Raw genomic sequence first — 14965 nt, forward strand, 5'->3', positions numbered from 1 at the left:
ATGTCCCCGTGGCACACAGCAGAGAAGCAGATGGACAGATTAACAAATGAATGGCCACGTGAACAAGCAGAGATGACCTTCCAATGCCGGAAGAGGCACCGTATCAGACACAGTGATGCCATGTCATAGCCCAAGTCCACAAAGCTGGTTTCTGAACCAGCCCTGAGAGAAATGTGTAAAATCAGCTCACAGTTGTTCCCAATCTGGGGTATACACACAGCTGTGTTATTGTCCAACCATTACGCAGGACATGCCTTAAATAATAAAGATGTAACTCATTCATTCACTTATTTAAACACACTCTCTGTGTATCTGTGATGTGCCAGGCACTGTTCTCAGTCTTGGGGACACAGAGGTGACCAAAAGCCCTCACAGAGCTTGGATTCCAAGGGAGAGAAAGAGACTATAAGGTAGCAGATCCAGAATTTACCGTGAGGCAGCATTAAATGCTACAGAGAAACAGAAAGCCAGGTAAGGAGAAAATATGAATGGTGCGGGGGTGGGGGAGTTGGGAGAGGGAGGATCACGTAAAATAATCCAGAAGCAAAGACATAAGACTTATAACCCAACGGGCTCTCCCTTGAGGGCTTCCGAGCACCAGGGGACGGGGCTGTGATGCTGGTAACCAGGCACCTCCTGGCCCTTGAACCACACAAGCGCTGCCTGGGCCGTGTGTTCGGCTGGCCGCTCATCCTCAAGGCTGGCAACTCGCAGGCTTGCTGTTTATTCTCAAGAAGGTTCTGGAACTCTGCCTGGGCAAGAGCCAGCAGGCAAGCTTCCCCCTTGAGGGAAGAATTCAAGTCACTGCTCTACAGGCAATGCCGGGTTTCTGACCAAAAACGGAATCGACTGGCTGCATCACCCGGCCCGAGCCTCCCGCCTCAGCCCTGCAAGTTCTTCAGACTCAAAAGGGGAAGAAACACGGACGCTGAGGACAGAGGGGAGGAATGAGCCGTCAGTCTGACGGGCTCTCCAGCTGCTGTTCGGAGCTTACGACTGACTTTTGCAGCAAGGGGAGGCACCTGGGACCTAGTGTGAAGAAAAGAAACAAAAAAGAGGGGCAGGAAAACTGGCGACAAAAACGCACCCGAGGAAAAGGGTCCTAAACGAAAACGACAGGTGGGAAACAGGCCAAACGCCAGGGCAGCTCCCCTCGTGGCGGTGGGAGAGCTGAAGCACGTTCTTTTTGCTGCTTCTTGGAGCTTTTCTAGCGTTTGCCGTGGTCTACAAGCAGCACATATTGATTTTATAATCAGGTTAAAAAAAGTTCACCAAAAGTACGGAAAAGAGGGGAAAACGACTGAGTGACAAGGTTGAGAGAATAAGACTGGAATAAGGTTTCGAAAAGCGGTCACATTGCTGGAGTCAAGGTCTTTCTCCCAAGATAACAAAGGAAGAGCCTGGGCAGAAAGAAGTCAAAGCAGAGCGGCTTCCACACCCTCGGCACCACTGACATCGTAGCGGGGTGATTCTCTGCTCCTGGGGGGTGGCAGGGGCAGGGCAGAGGCGGCTGCCCTGTGCATGGCAGAGTGTTTAGCAGCATCCTTGGTCTCTCCTGATAAGATGCCAGGGGTGCCCCCCTCCCTCGTTATGACAACCAAACACATCTGCAGACATTGCCAAGTGTCCCCAGGAGGCACAAATGTTTGCAAACTGCCATTCTAGGTTTTAGGTTCCTAATAAAGTCACCAGAGTAAATAAAAATGTTCTATACCTTTCAGGTACAAAGGTTAATGAACTACTTTGTCAATCTCTTTGCCAACAAATAGAAAGTCTCCTAGAAACAGGATAAGGCATATTGCCAGGAAGGGAGTCAGTAGCCCCCCCCCGACCCCCCGCTCCCGACCCCACCCCCATCCCAAGCCTAGCTCCCATTCTCCATCTGAGAGACAGAATTCCCCCAAACCAAACATTCGCCCTCCAGCCTGGGTGTTCTGCAAAAGACGTGATTAATCCAACACGGAAACAAAAATTTCCCTTTAGAAGGAGCCAAAAATGTGTTTCAGACAAATCCAAGGTCACTGGCACTGGCCACAGCTGAGCAAGACTGGACCCTGACGCCAGGCCTTATCGCCAGGGTCCCTCCAGAGAGGCGAAAAGACGGTGGGGGGAGAGAGCAAATTTTATTTTAGACCCAGAGGACCTTTGTGACCTGCCCTGCAGGGTGCTGAGTGGCTAAATTGGGGAAATGACCCCACAGCGGTGCAAGGGCGCTGGATGGTATTTTTACCACCAAAATTAAATGCTGACGTGCACACACAAAAAATTTTTTAATTGGCAGCATCCCATGTTCTGCATAATCTGCTTTGGATATGTGTGTGGCTGGGGACGAAGAGAAGGGGGAAAAAGAAATCCCTTCTGTGGCCAACAGGGTGCAAGGACTGTCCTTGCTCACCTGGATAGAATGGGGAGAAGAGAGAGAATTCATTCTGAGGAAAAAACTGAGATAATCCATAATTACTCACCTGGATAGAATGGGGAGAAGAGAGGGAATTCATTCTGGGGAAAAAAACTGAGATAATCCACAGAGCGTTATTTTTGCCTAAATATAGCCCACCAAGCAGATGCGGGAAATGTAAGTTATTTGAAAATTGCTACCATGCTTTGTGTGACCTTGGCTTGACTTGGGCTAAGAGACAATCCAAGAAAGGAGACTCTGTAGCAAGAGGAGAGCTGGTTAGACTTACAGCAGAACTTTCCGACCACAGGAGCATAGACATGTAGAAACTCATTCGATTGGGCGTTAAAATACTAAGAGGGAGAGTTGGCTATCTCATGCTGGCGAAAGAAAATACTTTTCTTTTAAAACCTCTAGGGTTCGCAGCAGCACTATTCATAACAGCCCAAAACTGGAAACAGCTCAAGTGCTCATGAGCCGTTGAATGGATAAATAAAATGTGGTGTGTCTACACCATGGAATATGATTCAACAATCAGAAGAAACGAAGTGCTGATGCAAGCTTCCACAGACGGACCTCAGAAACGTCATGCTAAGTGAGAGAAGCCAGTCACAAAAGAATTCTGTTCATACAGAAATGTTCAGAGTAAGACAAATCTACACAGAAAGGAGATCTGTGTGGTGCCCACTGTGACATATAGAAATACCAAATCACTATATTGTACACTGGGAACTAACACAGTGTTGTAGGTAAGTTATGCTTTAAAAACAAAATAGAAACAAAGACCAGATTTGTAGTCACCAGAGATGGTGGGGGGAGCAAGAACTGGATGAAGGTAGTCAAGAGGCACTGCTAAGTCGCTTCAGTCGTGTCCGACTCTGTGCGACCCCATAGACGGCAGCCCACCAGGCTGCTCTGTCCATGGGATTTTCCAGGCAAGAGTACTGGAGTGGGGTGCCATTGCCTTCTCCTAAGAGGCACTAACTGCCAGTTATAAAATAAGTAAGTGCTAGAAATATAATGTACATCATTAATATAATTAAAACTGCTTAGTAATTACTAAGAGATCTCATCATAGAAAAAAAAATTCTTTTTCTGTTTCTTTACTTTTGCGTCTTTATGAAATGATGGATGTACACTAAACTTCTTGTGGTCACATTTCAGGATGTACTAAGTCAAATCCCATGCCTCAGATTTACACAGTGCTCTTTGTAAATTACAAATCAGAAGCAATTACAACTCAAAAATCAGAAGGAAAAAAAGCAGATTAAGTGGTTGCCTAGGACTTAGAGGGCAGGGAGGAAGTGGGGAGTGGCTGCCAATGGATGTGAGGTTTCCTCGAGGGGGTGAGACTGTTCTGAAATTCATTTTGGTGATGGCTGCACAAATAAAATACTGGAGTATTTCTAAAACTCACTGAATCATATGATGTGTGAATTATATCTCTATAAAGGCCTTATTAAAAACCACTAAGAGTCGGACACGACTGAGCGACTTCACTTTCACTTTTCACGTTCATGCATTGGAGAAGGAAATGGCCACCCACTCCAGTGTTCTTGCCTGGAGGATCCCAGGGATGGCGGAGCCTGGTGGGCTGCCGTCTATGGGGTCGCACAGAGTCGGACACGACTGAAGCGACTTAGCAGCAGCAGCAGCACCAGGGGGACTTCCCTGGTGGTCCAGTGGTTAATACTTTGCTTCTAATGCTAGGGGTACAGGTTCCATCCCTGCTTGGGAGCTAAGAACCTACATGCCTTAGGGCCAAAAAACCAAAACAGGAAACAGAAGCAACACTGTAACAAAGTCAATAAAGACTTAAAAAAAAAAGGCTCACATTAAAAAACAAAACAAAACCCCAAACCACAAGGACTCCAGCAAACTCTCACCCAGAGGAATGAAGCTGTGCAATCAGGCTGTGGGCCCTCCCCCCCTGACATTCATTGGCTTCCCAACTGCAATGAGAACAAACCCCAAACTCCTCACGCTGAAAGACCAGGACGGGTAAACCCCTCGCCAGCCTCATCTCCCACCCTCAGCCCTTGCCCACCATGGTGTGGCCACACTGGCCTCTTCCCTGTTCCTTGAACAGACTGAGCTCATGCCGGGCTGAGGCCTGTGCTGTCACCTGCGTCACAACACTGCTCCCCACAGAGGGAACCCCGACCACGCTGCCCGAGGTGCCTGAACCCCCAAATTCTCCAGCCCCTTGCCCAACGTGCTCTCCTTCACAGCACTTAATGCTGCACAGAACCATTTCCATTGGCTGACTGCTGCCTTTCTCTCCCACTAGACTCTGAGCTCCGTGAGGGCAGGACTTGCCTGGATCTTGCTCACTTCTGTCTCCCCCAAATCTAGAACGCTACTAGTTTAAGGGCCAAACTACATCCCCCACCAACTAAATTCATACATTGAAGTTCTGACCTCCAGTACCTAGGAATGTAACTGCACGTGCAGCCATGGTCTCTGGATGTTAACTGTTCACATGAGCTCCTGAGGATGGACCCTAATGCTATATAACTGGTGCCTCATAAGAAGGGGAGATCTGGAGACAGACGCACACAAAAAGAACACCATGTGAAGAGGAAGGCAGAACTGGCTGATGCTCCTGCAAGCCAAGGAATGCCACAGAGCGCCAGCAACCACGAGATGCTGGGGGACAGGCATGGCACCCTCATGGCCCTCAGGAGGCCGCCACCTTGATCTCAGACGTCCAGGCTCCAGGGCTGTGAGACAACACACTCCCATTGTTTAAGCTAGCGGGACTCTCATTACAGTAGCCCTAGGAGAACAACCGAGTGTTAAACACATGACTGAGTGCTCGGTGAGCACCAACTGAATGACTAAATCAGTGAATGGCAAATAGCTCTCTTAGTGCTCAGCTGCATTCACAGAGACAGGGATCTGCCTGCCCCTGGCACATGAGGGACAAGACCCCGTTTTTGTTTTAATCTTTTAGTTTAGCCACACCACTTGGCAAGTGCGATCTTAGTTTCCCAGTCAGGGACTGAACCTGAGCCCCCTGCAGTGGAAGTACAGAGTACTAACCACTGCAGTGCCAGGGAAATCCCGGGACGAGCTTCTTGTAAGCCTCAGTTTCCTCCCCAGTGGACCGGGCACCACCATCTTCCCTCCTTCATGAGAAGCTGTGAGGAGTGAGTGAGCCAACGTGATGACCCCTGTCAGGGACACAAGCCCTGGTCAGCAGTCAACACTCACTCACTGATGTGCGTGTCCTCACATCACAGACACCCAATGACAACTCTGCCCACAGGAGTTGTGCAACGGGACAGTCCTGCAGCCCCAACCAGGGGGGTGGGGGGTGGGAGACAGCCTATCTGAGACCTGCCTGGGGACTGAGCATGTAACAAACACGCCCCAGGGGCCCAGGGAGTCTGTAATTAGTTCCTGGAAGAGGGAGATCACAGCAGGACAGGCGATCTCGCTTTAGTTCCACTCTTTAGCAACAGCTGAAATCAAAGCAGAAAAGGCATCAGATGACTTCTTTCCTCTCTGTGTAAGGCAGGTCAAGGCTCCTGGAGGGTGGGGGAGCACCAGCAGAGGATCCGTTCCAGATGCCCATCTGACATAAATACAGGGCAGCCCGCAGGCCGACCGATTCCCTGAATTTCAAACCAACTAAAGGAGAGAATGGGGCTTCCCTGCTGGCTCAATCAGTAAAGAAACTGCCTGCAATGCAGGAGACCTGGGTTCAATCCCTGAGTAGGGAAGATCCCCTGGAATAGGAAATGGCAACCCATTCCAGTATTCTTGCATGGAGAATCCCATGGATAGAGGAGCCTGGTGGGCTACAGTCCATGAGATTGCAAAGTCACGCACAACCCAGTGATTAACACACATACACATAATAAGAGAGAACAAGATTCTTAGACACCTCACCCTGTTTGCTTCAAATAAAGACAGGGGAAGGCCCCAGCCCGGAATTCAGAGCATGCTCTTGTGAGGACAGAGCAGGTGTGGTGGCTGAGAAGTGGGCAGGTCTACCTGAACCTGCCAGATGCCACATGCGTAGGGTATCAGGGGGCACTCTTCCCAAGAAAAGTAATAGCAGCAGCTGTCACTGGCACTGTGCCAAAGGCTCCAGTAATCTAGCACATTCAGGCGCCAGAAGGTCGGGTCTGTTTTTCACTGCTTCATCAGGAATGGCCAGACATCACACAGCTGGAAAGAGCAGCAGCTGAGACTGGAACTCAGGTCCTGCCAACCTCCAACCTGCAGGCTCAACCACCAGGTTTGGCCTCATGACCCGTGTCACTGCCTCAATGGGCATGAATGTGAGCAAACTCAGGGAGACAGCAAGGGACAGGGAAGCCTGGCGTGCTGCAGTCCACGAGGTTGCAAGGAGTTGGCTACAACTGAGCAACTCATCGACAACATGGTGAACGTGCCACTGGCTTCACAGCCTCTTGGGAGTCAGGAGGACTGTAATTATCACTACCTCCATCTTTGTCATGAAACCCCTGTAACTCCACAGGCCCAGAGATATATTGCATTAAAGTACCGGGACTTGTGTCCTGTTCTGCTGACCCAGCTCTCTAAAGTATTGGGACTCCCTCTCAATTCAGTCCTGAAAGTCCTTCCAGATGGTTCCTGAAAGGCCCTGGCCTAGCCCCCCACCTGATGCCCTCCTGAGCTTCCAGGGCAGCTGGTGGGAACTTTCAGGGGAGACCTGGGGCCGACCGGGCACCACCCACACCGAAGGCCCACACAACCCTACCGTCCTCCGGCTGCCCCTGCTCCTGCTCCGCGCTGGCATAGGTACGCAGGAACTCGGCGAAGGCGCCGTCCCGAGCCAATAGCTCCTGGTAGGAGCCCATCTCGGAGATCTTGCCGCCGCTCATGACTATGATGACATCCATCTGGGGCAGGTAGCTGATGGCGTGTGTGACCAGGAGCCGTGTCTGCAGGGAGAGCGGAGACACGGCCATATTAGCGCATGCGCGCAAAAGGAATCTCCCCCCACCCCCCGACCTGTACATGCGCCTGGGATGCAGGCACACAGAAGCATTGCAATCTGCAGGCTGGGAGCTGGGGCGGGGTGGGCAGGAGTGAGGGAAACAATGATCCTTGCTTCAGATTCTAGGGTCCAGACAGATATGAGTAAAATGCTGTGTGCTGTATTGTGAGCAGGTGGAAGCAAAGGGGAAAGGATACTGAGATGGGGGTGGGGGGGGTTGCAATTTTAATAAGGGTGATGGGGGAAGTTGGTTTTGAACAAAAATCTGGAGGAGATGCAGGGAAGGAATCATCCATGTGTAGATGAATAAAAGAATGACACTCCTGCGAAAAACTGTGCATGCTGTGACTTGAGTGTTTCAAGTTTCCCCACCCCCAAAAGACTACAGCGCTTGTACATGGGTATCTTTTATCTAACTGAAAGTCTGGGAGGATGTGCATCAAACCGTTTACACAAGTTGGCAGACTTTTTCTTAAAACAGCCTAATGGTAAACATTTTCAGCTTTATGGCCCGTCTGGTCATACACAAGACATAAACAGATGGGCTGGCCATGATCCAGTAAAGCTTTATTTATGGAAGCGGATGTGTAACTTTAATACAGTTTTCCTATGTCACAAAATATTTGTCTTCAGAATTTTTTTCCAACCACTTAAAAATGTAAAGATCATTCTTGGCTGGTGGGTTGCCTACAAGACAGGCAGCAGGCTGGATTCACTGGCCCCTGCTTTCGAGAGCAGCTAGGGCTGCAGGATGAGGGAGAATTTTTTTTTTTAACTTTACATACACTCTCTGGTTTTGTTACTATGGGCATGTATTTCTTTCACAACCAAAACAGGTGTTTAATATTTAAAAATTAAACAGAATTCTTATGGGGTGCAGGGGAATGCTTACAACAGATTAAGTGGCATGCTTATTATATGTGTGTATGTGTATATATATATGCATGATGTGATAATCATATTAAAAAGCTTATACAGAACTTCCCTGATGGCCCAGTGGTTAAGAATCCACCTGCCAGTGCAGGGGACACGGGTTTGATTCCTGGTCTGGGAAGTTCCCACATGTGAGGAGCAACTAAGCCCTTGTGCCCTAGAGTCTGTTCCACAGCAAGAGCAGCCACCACAATGAGAAGCGCGCATATGGAAACTAGGCTGTAGCCAGCCAGCTCCAGGCCCTCCCCAACTACTAAAGAAAGTGTGGGCAACAAGGAAGACCCAGTGCAGCCAAAAATAACAAACAAAAAAAGCTTATATACACAGCAAAAAGACTTGAAAGAAATACAAAAATCTCTACGCAGTGGGACGATGCATAATTGTTTTTATCCTTCGTGGTTTTCTGATTTGCTACATTTTTTCCCATGGGCATGTCTTACTTTTTAATGGGAGAGGCAGAAGAAGAGCCTCTGTAACTCCCCTAAACAAACAAATTTCAAAAAGAAGAAAAGAGGAAAGGAACCCTTTCCTGCCATGTTAAGGTGTAGTAGCCGTTTTCCTGCTCAAACCTCTGTCCCTCAGCCCACGGCCACTTCAGCTGGGAAAGGAGGGCCGGCTCCTTGGGGACAGGGGATGGTGGTGGTGGTGGGGGGTACTTCCCTCCGAGACACCACCCCTATTGTTTAAGCATAAAGAAAGGCTTCTTTCTGCCAAGCGGAGGCAATGAGAACAAGACGGCTGTCCCCGGAAGGCTGCCAAGGGTTGGATTTGAAAATATGCTCTCCAGTCCAGTCAAGCGAAGGGGTCCCAAAGGGGACACACCGTGACCTAACCAAAGACCGGGGACCAGCCCCCAAGCTGCCCCCGCAGCAGGTACCTTGTTCTTCAGAAGCCCCTTGGGGCCAATCACGTTTTCAAAGATGTGCTTGCCCACGTGGGCGTCCACGGCTGAGAGGGGATCGTCGAGGAGGTAGACGTCTGAGTCGCAGTATACGGCCCGGGCCAGGCTCACGCGCTGCTTCTGGCCCCCGGACAGGTTCACACCCTGCGGAGAAACACGGCAGAAAGTTGGGCCTTCTGGGAAGCCGAGACAGGCAGAGGGGTGCAGCGGATCACCATGCATCGCCCCTCGCCTGAGGCCCCACAGGGCTGCGTCCGCCTCCTGCGGAAGGAGCAGCGGTAACGGAGCGAGATCGCGCCTGCGCCAACGTGGGTTCAAGTCCCGGCTCCAGGTTCAGCCTCAACTGTGAAACCGGCAAAGAGAAAACCCGAGCCGCCGGGTGCTGCTGAGCAGGGCACGGTCAGGAAGGTGAGGCTGGTGGCACCACACAGTGCTGGGTACAGGAAGGCTCATGATCTTGGGGCTTCGCTCACTGGTGAAGCCACACGGTCAAGGCAGGCTGTGCCCCAGGGATGCTACAATCCAGCCTGCACCCCGCCAGCCAGCAGGAAGGGCACAGTTTGTTAATTTGAACCAGGGCACAAGGACCACAGGGCTCTCCTGCAGCAGGTAAGCCAGCATCACTTGCATATCTGGCTGGAGTCAGAGTGGACACCTGCGAAGCTAACCACCCAGCCCCTCTCCCCAAGAGATGCCCACCCTCCCCCTGCTCTGAGACAGGGTCCTGGCAGCCAGGCTCATTTTGAGAGTTCCTCTAGTTCACAGCTTTTGGCCCCAGGCAGACATCAGACCCAAACTAAGCCAATCACATCCTCTCCCTCCAAAACTGGGTGCATGTGTGCCTGAGAAGTCACTTCGGTCATGTCCAACTCTGTGCAGCTCTATGGAAGGTAGCCCACCAGGCTCCTCTGTCCATGGGATTCTCCAGGCAAGAATACTGGAGTGGGCTGCCATGACCTCCTCTAGGGGGTCTTCCCAACCCAGGGATGGAACCAGCGTGTCTTACATCTCCACTAGTGCCACCTGGGAAGCCCCCACATTGGTTACTAGGGCCTAAACAGGGAGAGTGAGGAATCTCCAAGTGGCAGATATACACATTTTGGAAAACAACAACAAAGCTCCGCAGAAAAGCAGAGATGAAATTCAGAGGAGGAATCAGTCCCTTCCTGAGCCCCGCCACATTCCAGCCCTTGGATTCCACACAATGCCTGTAAATTCAGTTCTCACTCAGGATTCTTTGCCACTTGAAAACCCCAAAAGCTCTAATAATTTTGTTTTTCTTTCCAAGGAACTGCAGATTTCACTCAAATAAAAGAAATAGCTCACGAAGTAGGAAAGTTGGTTGAGCCACTGGCTTGTATTAATAACTAAAAACAAGGATGAGAAAGCTCTTTAGTCGGCTCCAGACCATTTGCACACCACTTAACCACCAGGTGGCAACTGAGCAAGCCAGCCGGGCAGAGGGGAAAGCATGTGCAAAGGCCCTGAGATGGGAAGGGGCTCCGGAAGTCACTTGGCCTTTCCGTGCCTCCTTTTCCTCCACCATTACACAGGGTTAACAGTAAGTCCCATCTCCTGGGCTTGCTGTAAGGACAAGATATGTATAAAGTGTTTAGCACTGTGCCTGGCACGTAGCGATTACTCCATAAGTGTGAGCTCTTGCATTATTACGTTTATCATTAACATAATGATAATGTTTTGAAAAGGGCTGTGGACACTGGAATCACTGACACCCCTGTGCCCTGTATAGCGCCAATGGTCTTGGGACTTTTCAGTCACATGACCACAAAAGTAACATGCACTCTCTGGTTCTTTGGGTTCAACCAAGTGACTTGCTTTATGGGTAGAAAGGATGGTGTGCTTTAAAAGACATCACATTTTGTTGTTGTTGTTGTTCTCTTGGGCTTCTGCTGCTGCCATTGAAAAAGCTTCCCCCTGGGGAGCTGCTGTCCCTTCACCCAGGCCCTAGTAAGAAGCCACTGGGGAGACCTGAGCCAACCCACAGCCTGGAACTGGGCTTAGCTGGCCTGCAATGTGGAGCAGAGCCACCCAGCAGAGCCTAGCCTGGGTCACCCAGTCACAGTTGACCCACCCATAAGCAGCAAAGTGTTTAACATCATAAGCCACTGAGATTTTTGTGCTTGTTTGCTGCACAGCAATAGCTGACTGATACAGGGGCCACGCTCAAGTCTACTGACCTTCTCACCAATCTCTGTCCGGTCCCCACTGGGCAGGATTTCCAGGTCTGGGAGGAGGGCACAGGCTTCTACCACAGCCTTATAATACCGTTCCTGTAGCTGGCGTCCAAAAAGGATGTTTTCTCGGAGAGAAATGTTCTGAATCCAGGCCTGCTGTGGGACGTAGGCCACTGAGCCCTAGGTGGCAAACAAAGGTGGTGGCAGGACAGACAGACTTGGTTAACAAAATAGCGGCGGCCTACTCCCTGCCAGGAAGGCCTTACTTCACACGATACCTTCGTCACATCTATGGTTTCAACAAGAGGGAAACCAAGGCCCCAAGGACCACAGACGCCAGGGCTGGGGTCAGAGTCCATTCTAGGTCAGTCACTGGCTCCAATATTGAGAGTTTGAGAGCTGAAATCCTTGTTAATGAGATTACAGTTACGTATTTAATAACTATTAACGGAATAGCAGCAAACGAAATGCCTAGCCCCCCTACACTGCACACCTATATCTGATAAAATACTGCACACCATCTGTGTGCTAAGTTGCCTCAGTCATGTCTGACACTCTGCAACCATGTGGACTGTAGCTCACCAGGCTCCTCTGTCCATGGGGTTCTCCAGGCAAGAATACTAGAGTGGGTTGCCATGCCCTCCTCCAGGGGATCTTCCCAACCCAGGGATCGAACCCTTGTCTCTTACGTCTCCCGCATTGGCAGGTGGGTTCTTTACCACTAGCACCACCTGGAAGCCCCCACATCATCTATATGTCAACTTAAGAAATTTTTTAAAATATTTAAAATAAAATAAAATAAAATTTAAAATAAACAACAACTAAAACCTCCTGGTTCCCAAGAATGGGAAGTACCTGAATTTAAAAAAAAAAAAAAAAAAAATTATTTGATTATTGTTGTGGTACAGGCTAAGAGAGAAAAATATGAGACTTTCAAAAAAGTCCTTTAAAAGGAAGACTTAACCTATACTGGAAAAGAATCTGAAAAAGAATATATATACACATTTACCTGAATGACTTCACTGCACACCAGAAACTAACACAACATTGTAAATCAACTATAGTTCAATTAAAAAAAAAAATTTTTTTTAAAGGGAGACTTAGTTTGAGACATTAAAAGAGCCCTTGAGATTTCCTTGATGAAATTTAAGCAAAGACATCTTGTATAAAAACTGTCCATTTCTAAAGTTGCTGTACATTTCCACATAATACAAGGTGTCAGAATGGCATAAGAACAAAGACTACGAGGAGGGCATTTGTTTCATGTATTTCAGTAACTGAAAAAAATATTTTTAACAAGGACTGATAGGTGAAAATAAGTTGGTCTGATAAAGAGAAGAGGAAAGAGCATTTCAGTCTGAGGAACTTCATGAGAGGGAGGAAGGGGACAGACAGGCTACAGGTTAGACATTTACATGTGGCCTCTGCCTGCATATCATGGGGGAAGAAGAAGTGGGCTTCAGGTTGGATACTTAAAACTAGTCTCCTCTTTGCATTTCCTGAGACAAGACAGCGGTGGGCTCCAGTTAAGGCATTTACAGTCAGCCTATTTGCCCACCAAAATGGAACAACAGAAACAGGGTAAATAGTAGGTCTTTGTCTTGTAAATATCCTTAATAGTCTTGGCCAGGACAAAGAAAGGCAAAATCCTGTTTGGGTAAAGGATTAAGGGATCTCCACTCCCCTCCCTTTTCTGGAACAAAGGAGACACTACACATGCATGGGAAGGTTCCTTAGGGTCAAAAGTCAGAGAATAATGCCAGACCATAATAAGTCTTACTCCTCCAGAAGCCTTCACTTTGAGATCTATCTTGGCTAAGGTTCAGTTCAGTTCAGTTCAGTCACTCAGTCGTGTCCGACTCTTTATGACCCCATGAATCGCAGCACGCCAGGCCTCCCTGTCCATCACCAACTCCTGGAGTTCACTCAGACTCACGTCCATTGAGTCAGTGATGCCATCCAGCCATCTCATCCTCTGTCGTCCCCTTCTCCTCCTGCCCCCAATCCTTCCCAGCATCAGAGTCTTTTCCAATGAGTCAACTCTTCGCATGAGGTGGCCAAAGTACTGGAGTTTCATTCCTTCCAAAGAAATCCCAGGGCTGATCTCCTTCAGAATGGACTGGTTGGATCTCCTTGCAGTCCAAGGGACTCTCTAGAGTCTTATCCAACACCACACTTTAAAAGCATCAATTCTTCGGCGCTCAGCTTTCTTCACAGTCCAACTCTCACATCCATACATGAACACTGGAAAAACCATAGCCTTGACTAGATGGACCTTTGTTGGCAAAGTAATGTCTCTGCTTTTGAATGTGCTATCTAGGTTGGTCATAACTTTCCTTCCAAGGAGTAAGCGTCTTTTAATTTCATGGCTGCAGTCACCATCTGCAGTGATTTTGGAACCCAAAAAATAAAGTCTGACACTGTTTCCACTGTTTCCCCATCTATTTCCCATGAAGTGATAGGACCAGATGCCATGATCTTCGTTTTCTGAATGTTGAGCTTTAAGCCAGCTTTTTCACTCTCCACTTTCACTTTCATCAAGAGGCTTTTGAGTTCCTCTTCACTTTCTGCCATAAGGGTGGTGTCATCTGCATATCTGCTGCTGCTGCTAAGTCGCTTCAGTCATGTCCGACTCTGTGCGACCCCAGAGACAGCAGCCCACCAGGCTCCCCCATCCCTGGGATTCTCCAGGCAAGAACACTGGAGTGGGTTGCCATTTCCTTCTCCAGTGCATGAAAGTGAAAAGTGAAAGTGAAGTCGCTCAGTCGTGCCCGACTCCTAGCGACCCCATGGACTGCAGCCCACCAGGCTCCTCCGTCCATGGGATTTTCCAGGCAAGAGTACCTGAGGTTATTGATATTTCTCCCGGCAATCTTGATTCCAGCTTGTGCTTCATCCAGCCCAGCGTTTCTCATGATGTACTCTGCATATAAGTTAAGTAAGCAGGGTGACAATATACAGCCTTGACGTACTCCTTTTCCTATTTGGAACCAGTCTGTTGTTCCATGTCCAATTCTAACTGTTGCTTCCTGACCTGCATACAGGTTTCTCAAGAGGCAGGTCAGGTGGTCTGGTATTCCCATCTCTTTCAGAATTTTCCACAGTTTATTGTGATCCACACAGTCAAAGGCTTTGGTGTAGTCAATAAAGCAGAAATAGATGCTTTTCTGGAACTCTCTTGCTTTTTCCATGATCCAGCGGATGTTGGCAATTTGATCTCTGGTTCCTCTGCCTTTTCTAAAACCAGCTTGAACATCTGGAAGTTCACGGTTCACGTATTGCTGAAGCCTGGCTTGGAGAATTTTGAGCATTACTTTACTAGCATGTGAGATGAGTGCAATTGTGCAGTAGTTTGAGCATTCTTTGGCATTGCCTTTCTTTGGGATTGGAATGAAAACGGACCTTTTCCAGTCCTGTGGCCACTGCTGAGTTTTCCAAATTTGCTGGCATATTGAGTGCAACACTTTCACAGCATCATCTTTCAGGATTTGAAATAGCTCAACTGGAATTCCATCACCTCCACTAGCTTTGTTCGTAGTGATGCTTTCTAAGGCCCACTTGAC

At 48.8% G+C, this 14965-nt stretch overlaps 1 protein-coding gene across 3 annotated transcripts in view; it reads right to left on the reverse strand.

Annotated features, from left to right (window-relative positions):
* Positions 1-14965, reverse strand: part of ABCC1 (ATP binding cassette subfamily C member 1 (ABCC1 blood group)) — a 152161-nt gene that overhangs the window by 27142 nt on the left and 110054 nt on the right. For all 3 annotated transcript variants that reach the window (XM_070363190.1, XM_070363189.1, XM_070363188.1), the window contains 3 exons: positions 11406-11582; positions 9184-9351; positions 7134-7317 (listed from right to left, as the gene is read on the reverse strand). In XM_070363190.1, coding sequence (XP_070219291.1) covers positions 7134-7317; positions 9184-9351; positions 11406-11582 — 529 coding nt within the window. The remainder of the gene's footprint in view (positions 1-7133; positions 7318-9183; positions 9352-11405; positions 11583-14965) is intronic.

Source organism: Bos mutus, chromosome 25 (genome assembly GCF_027580195.1).
Source record: "Bos mutus isolate GX-2022 chromosome 25, NWIPB_WYAK_1.1, whole genome shotgun sequence".
NCBI lineage: Eukaryota > Metazoa > Chordata > Mammalia > Artiodactyla > Bovidae > Bos > Bos mutus.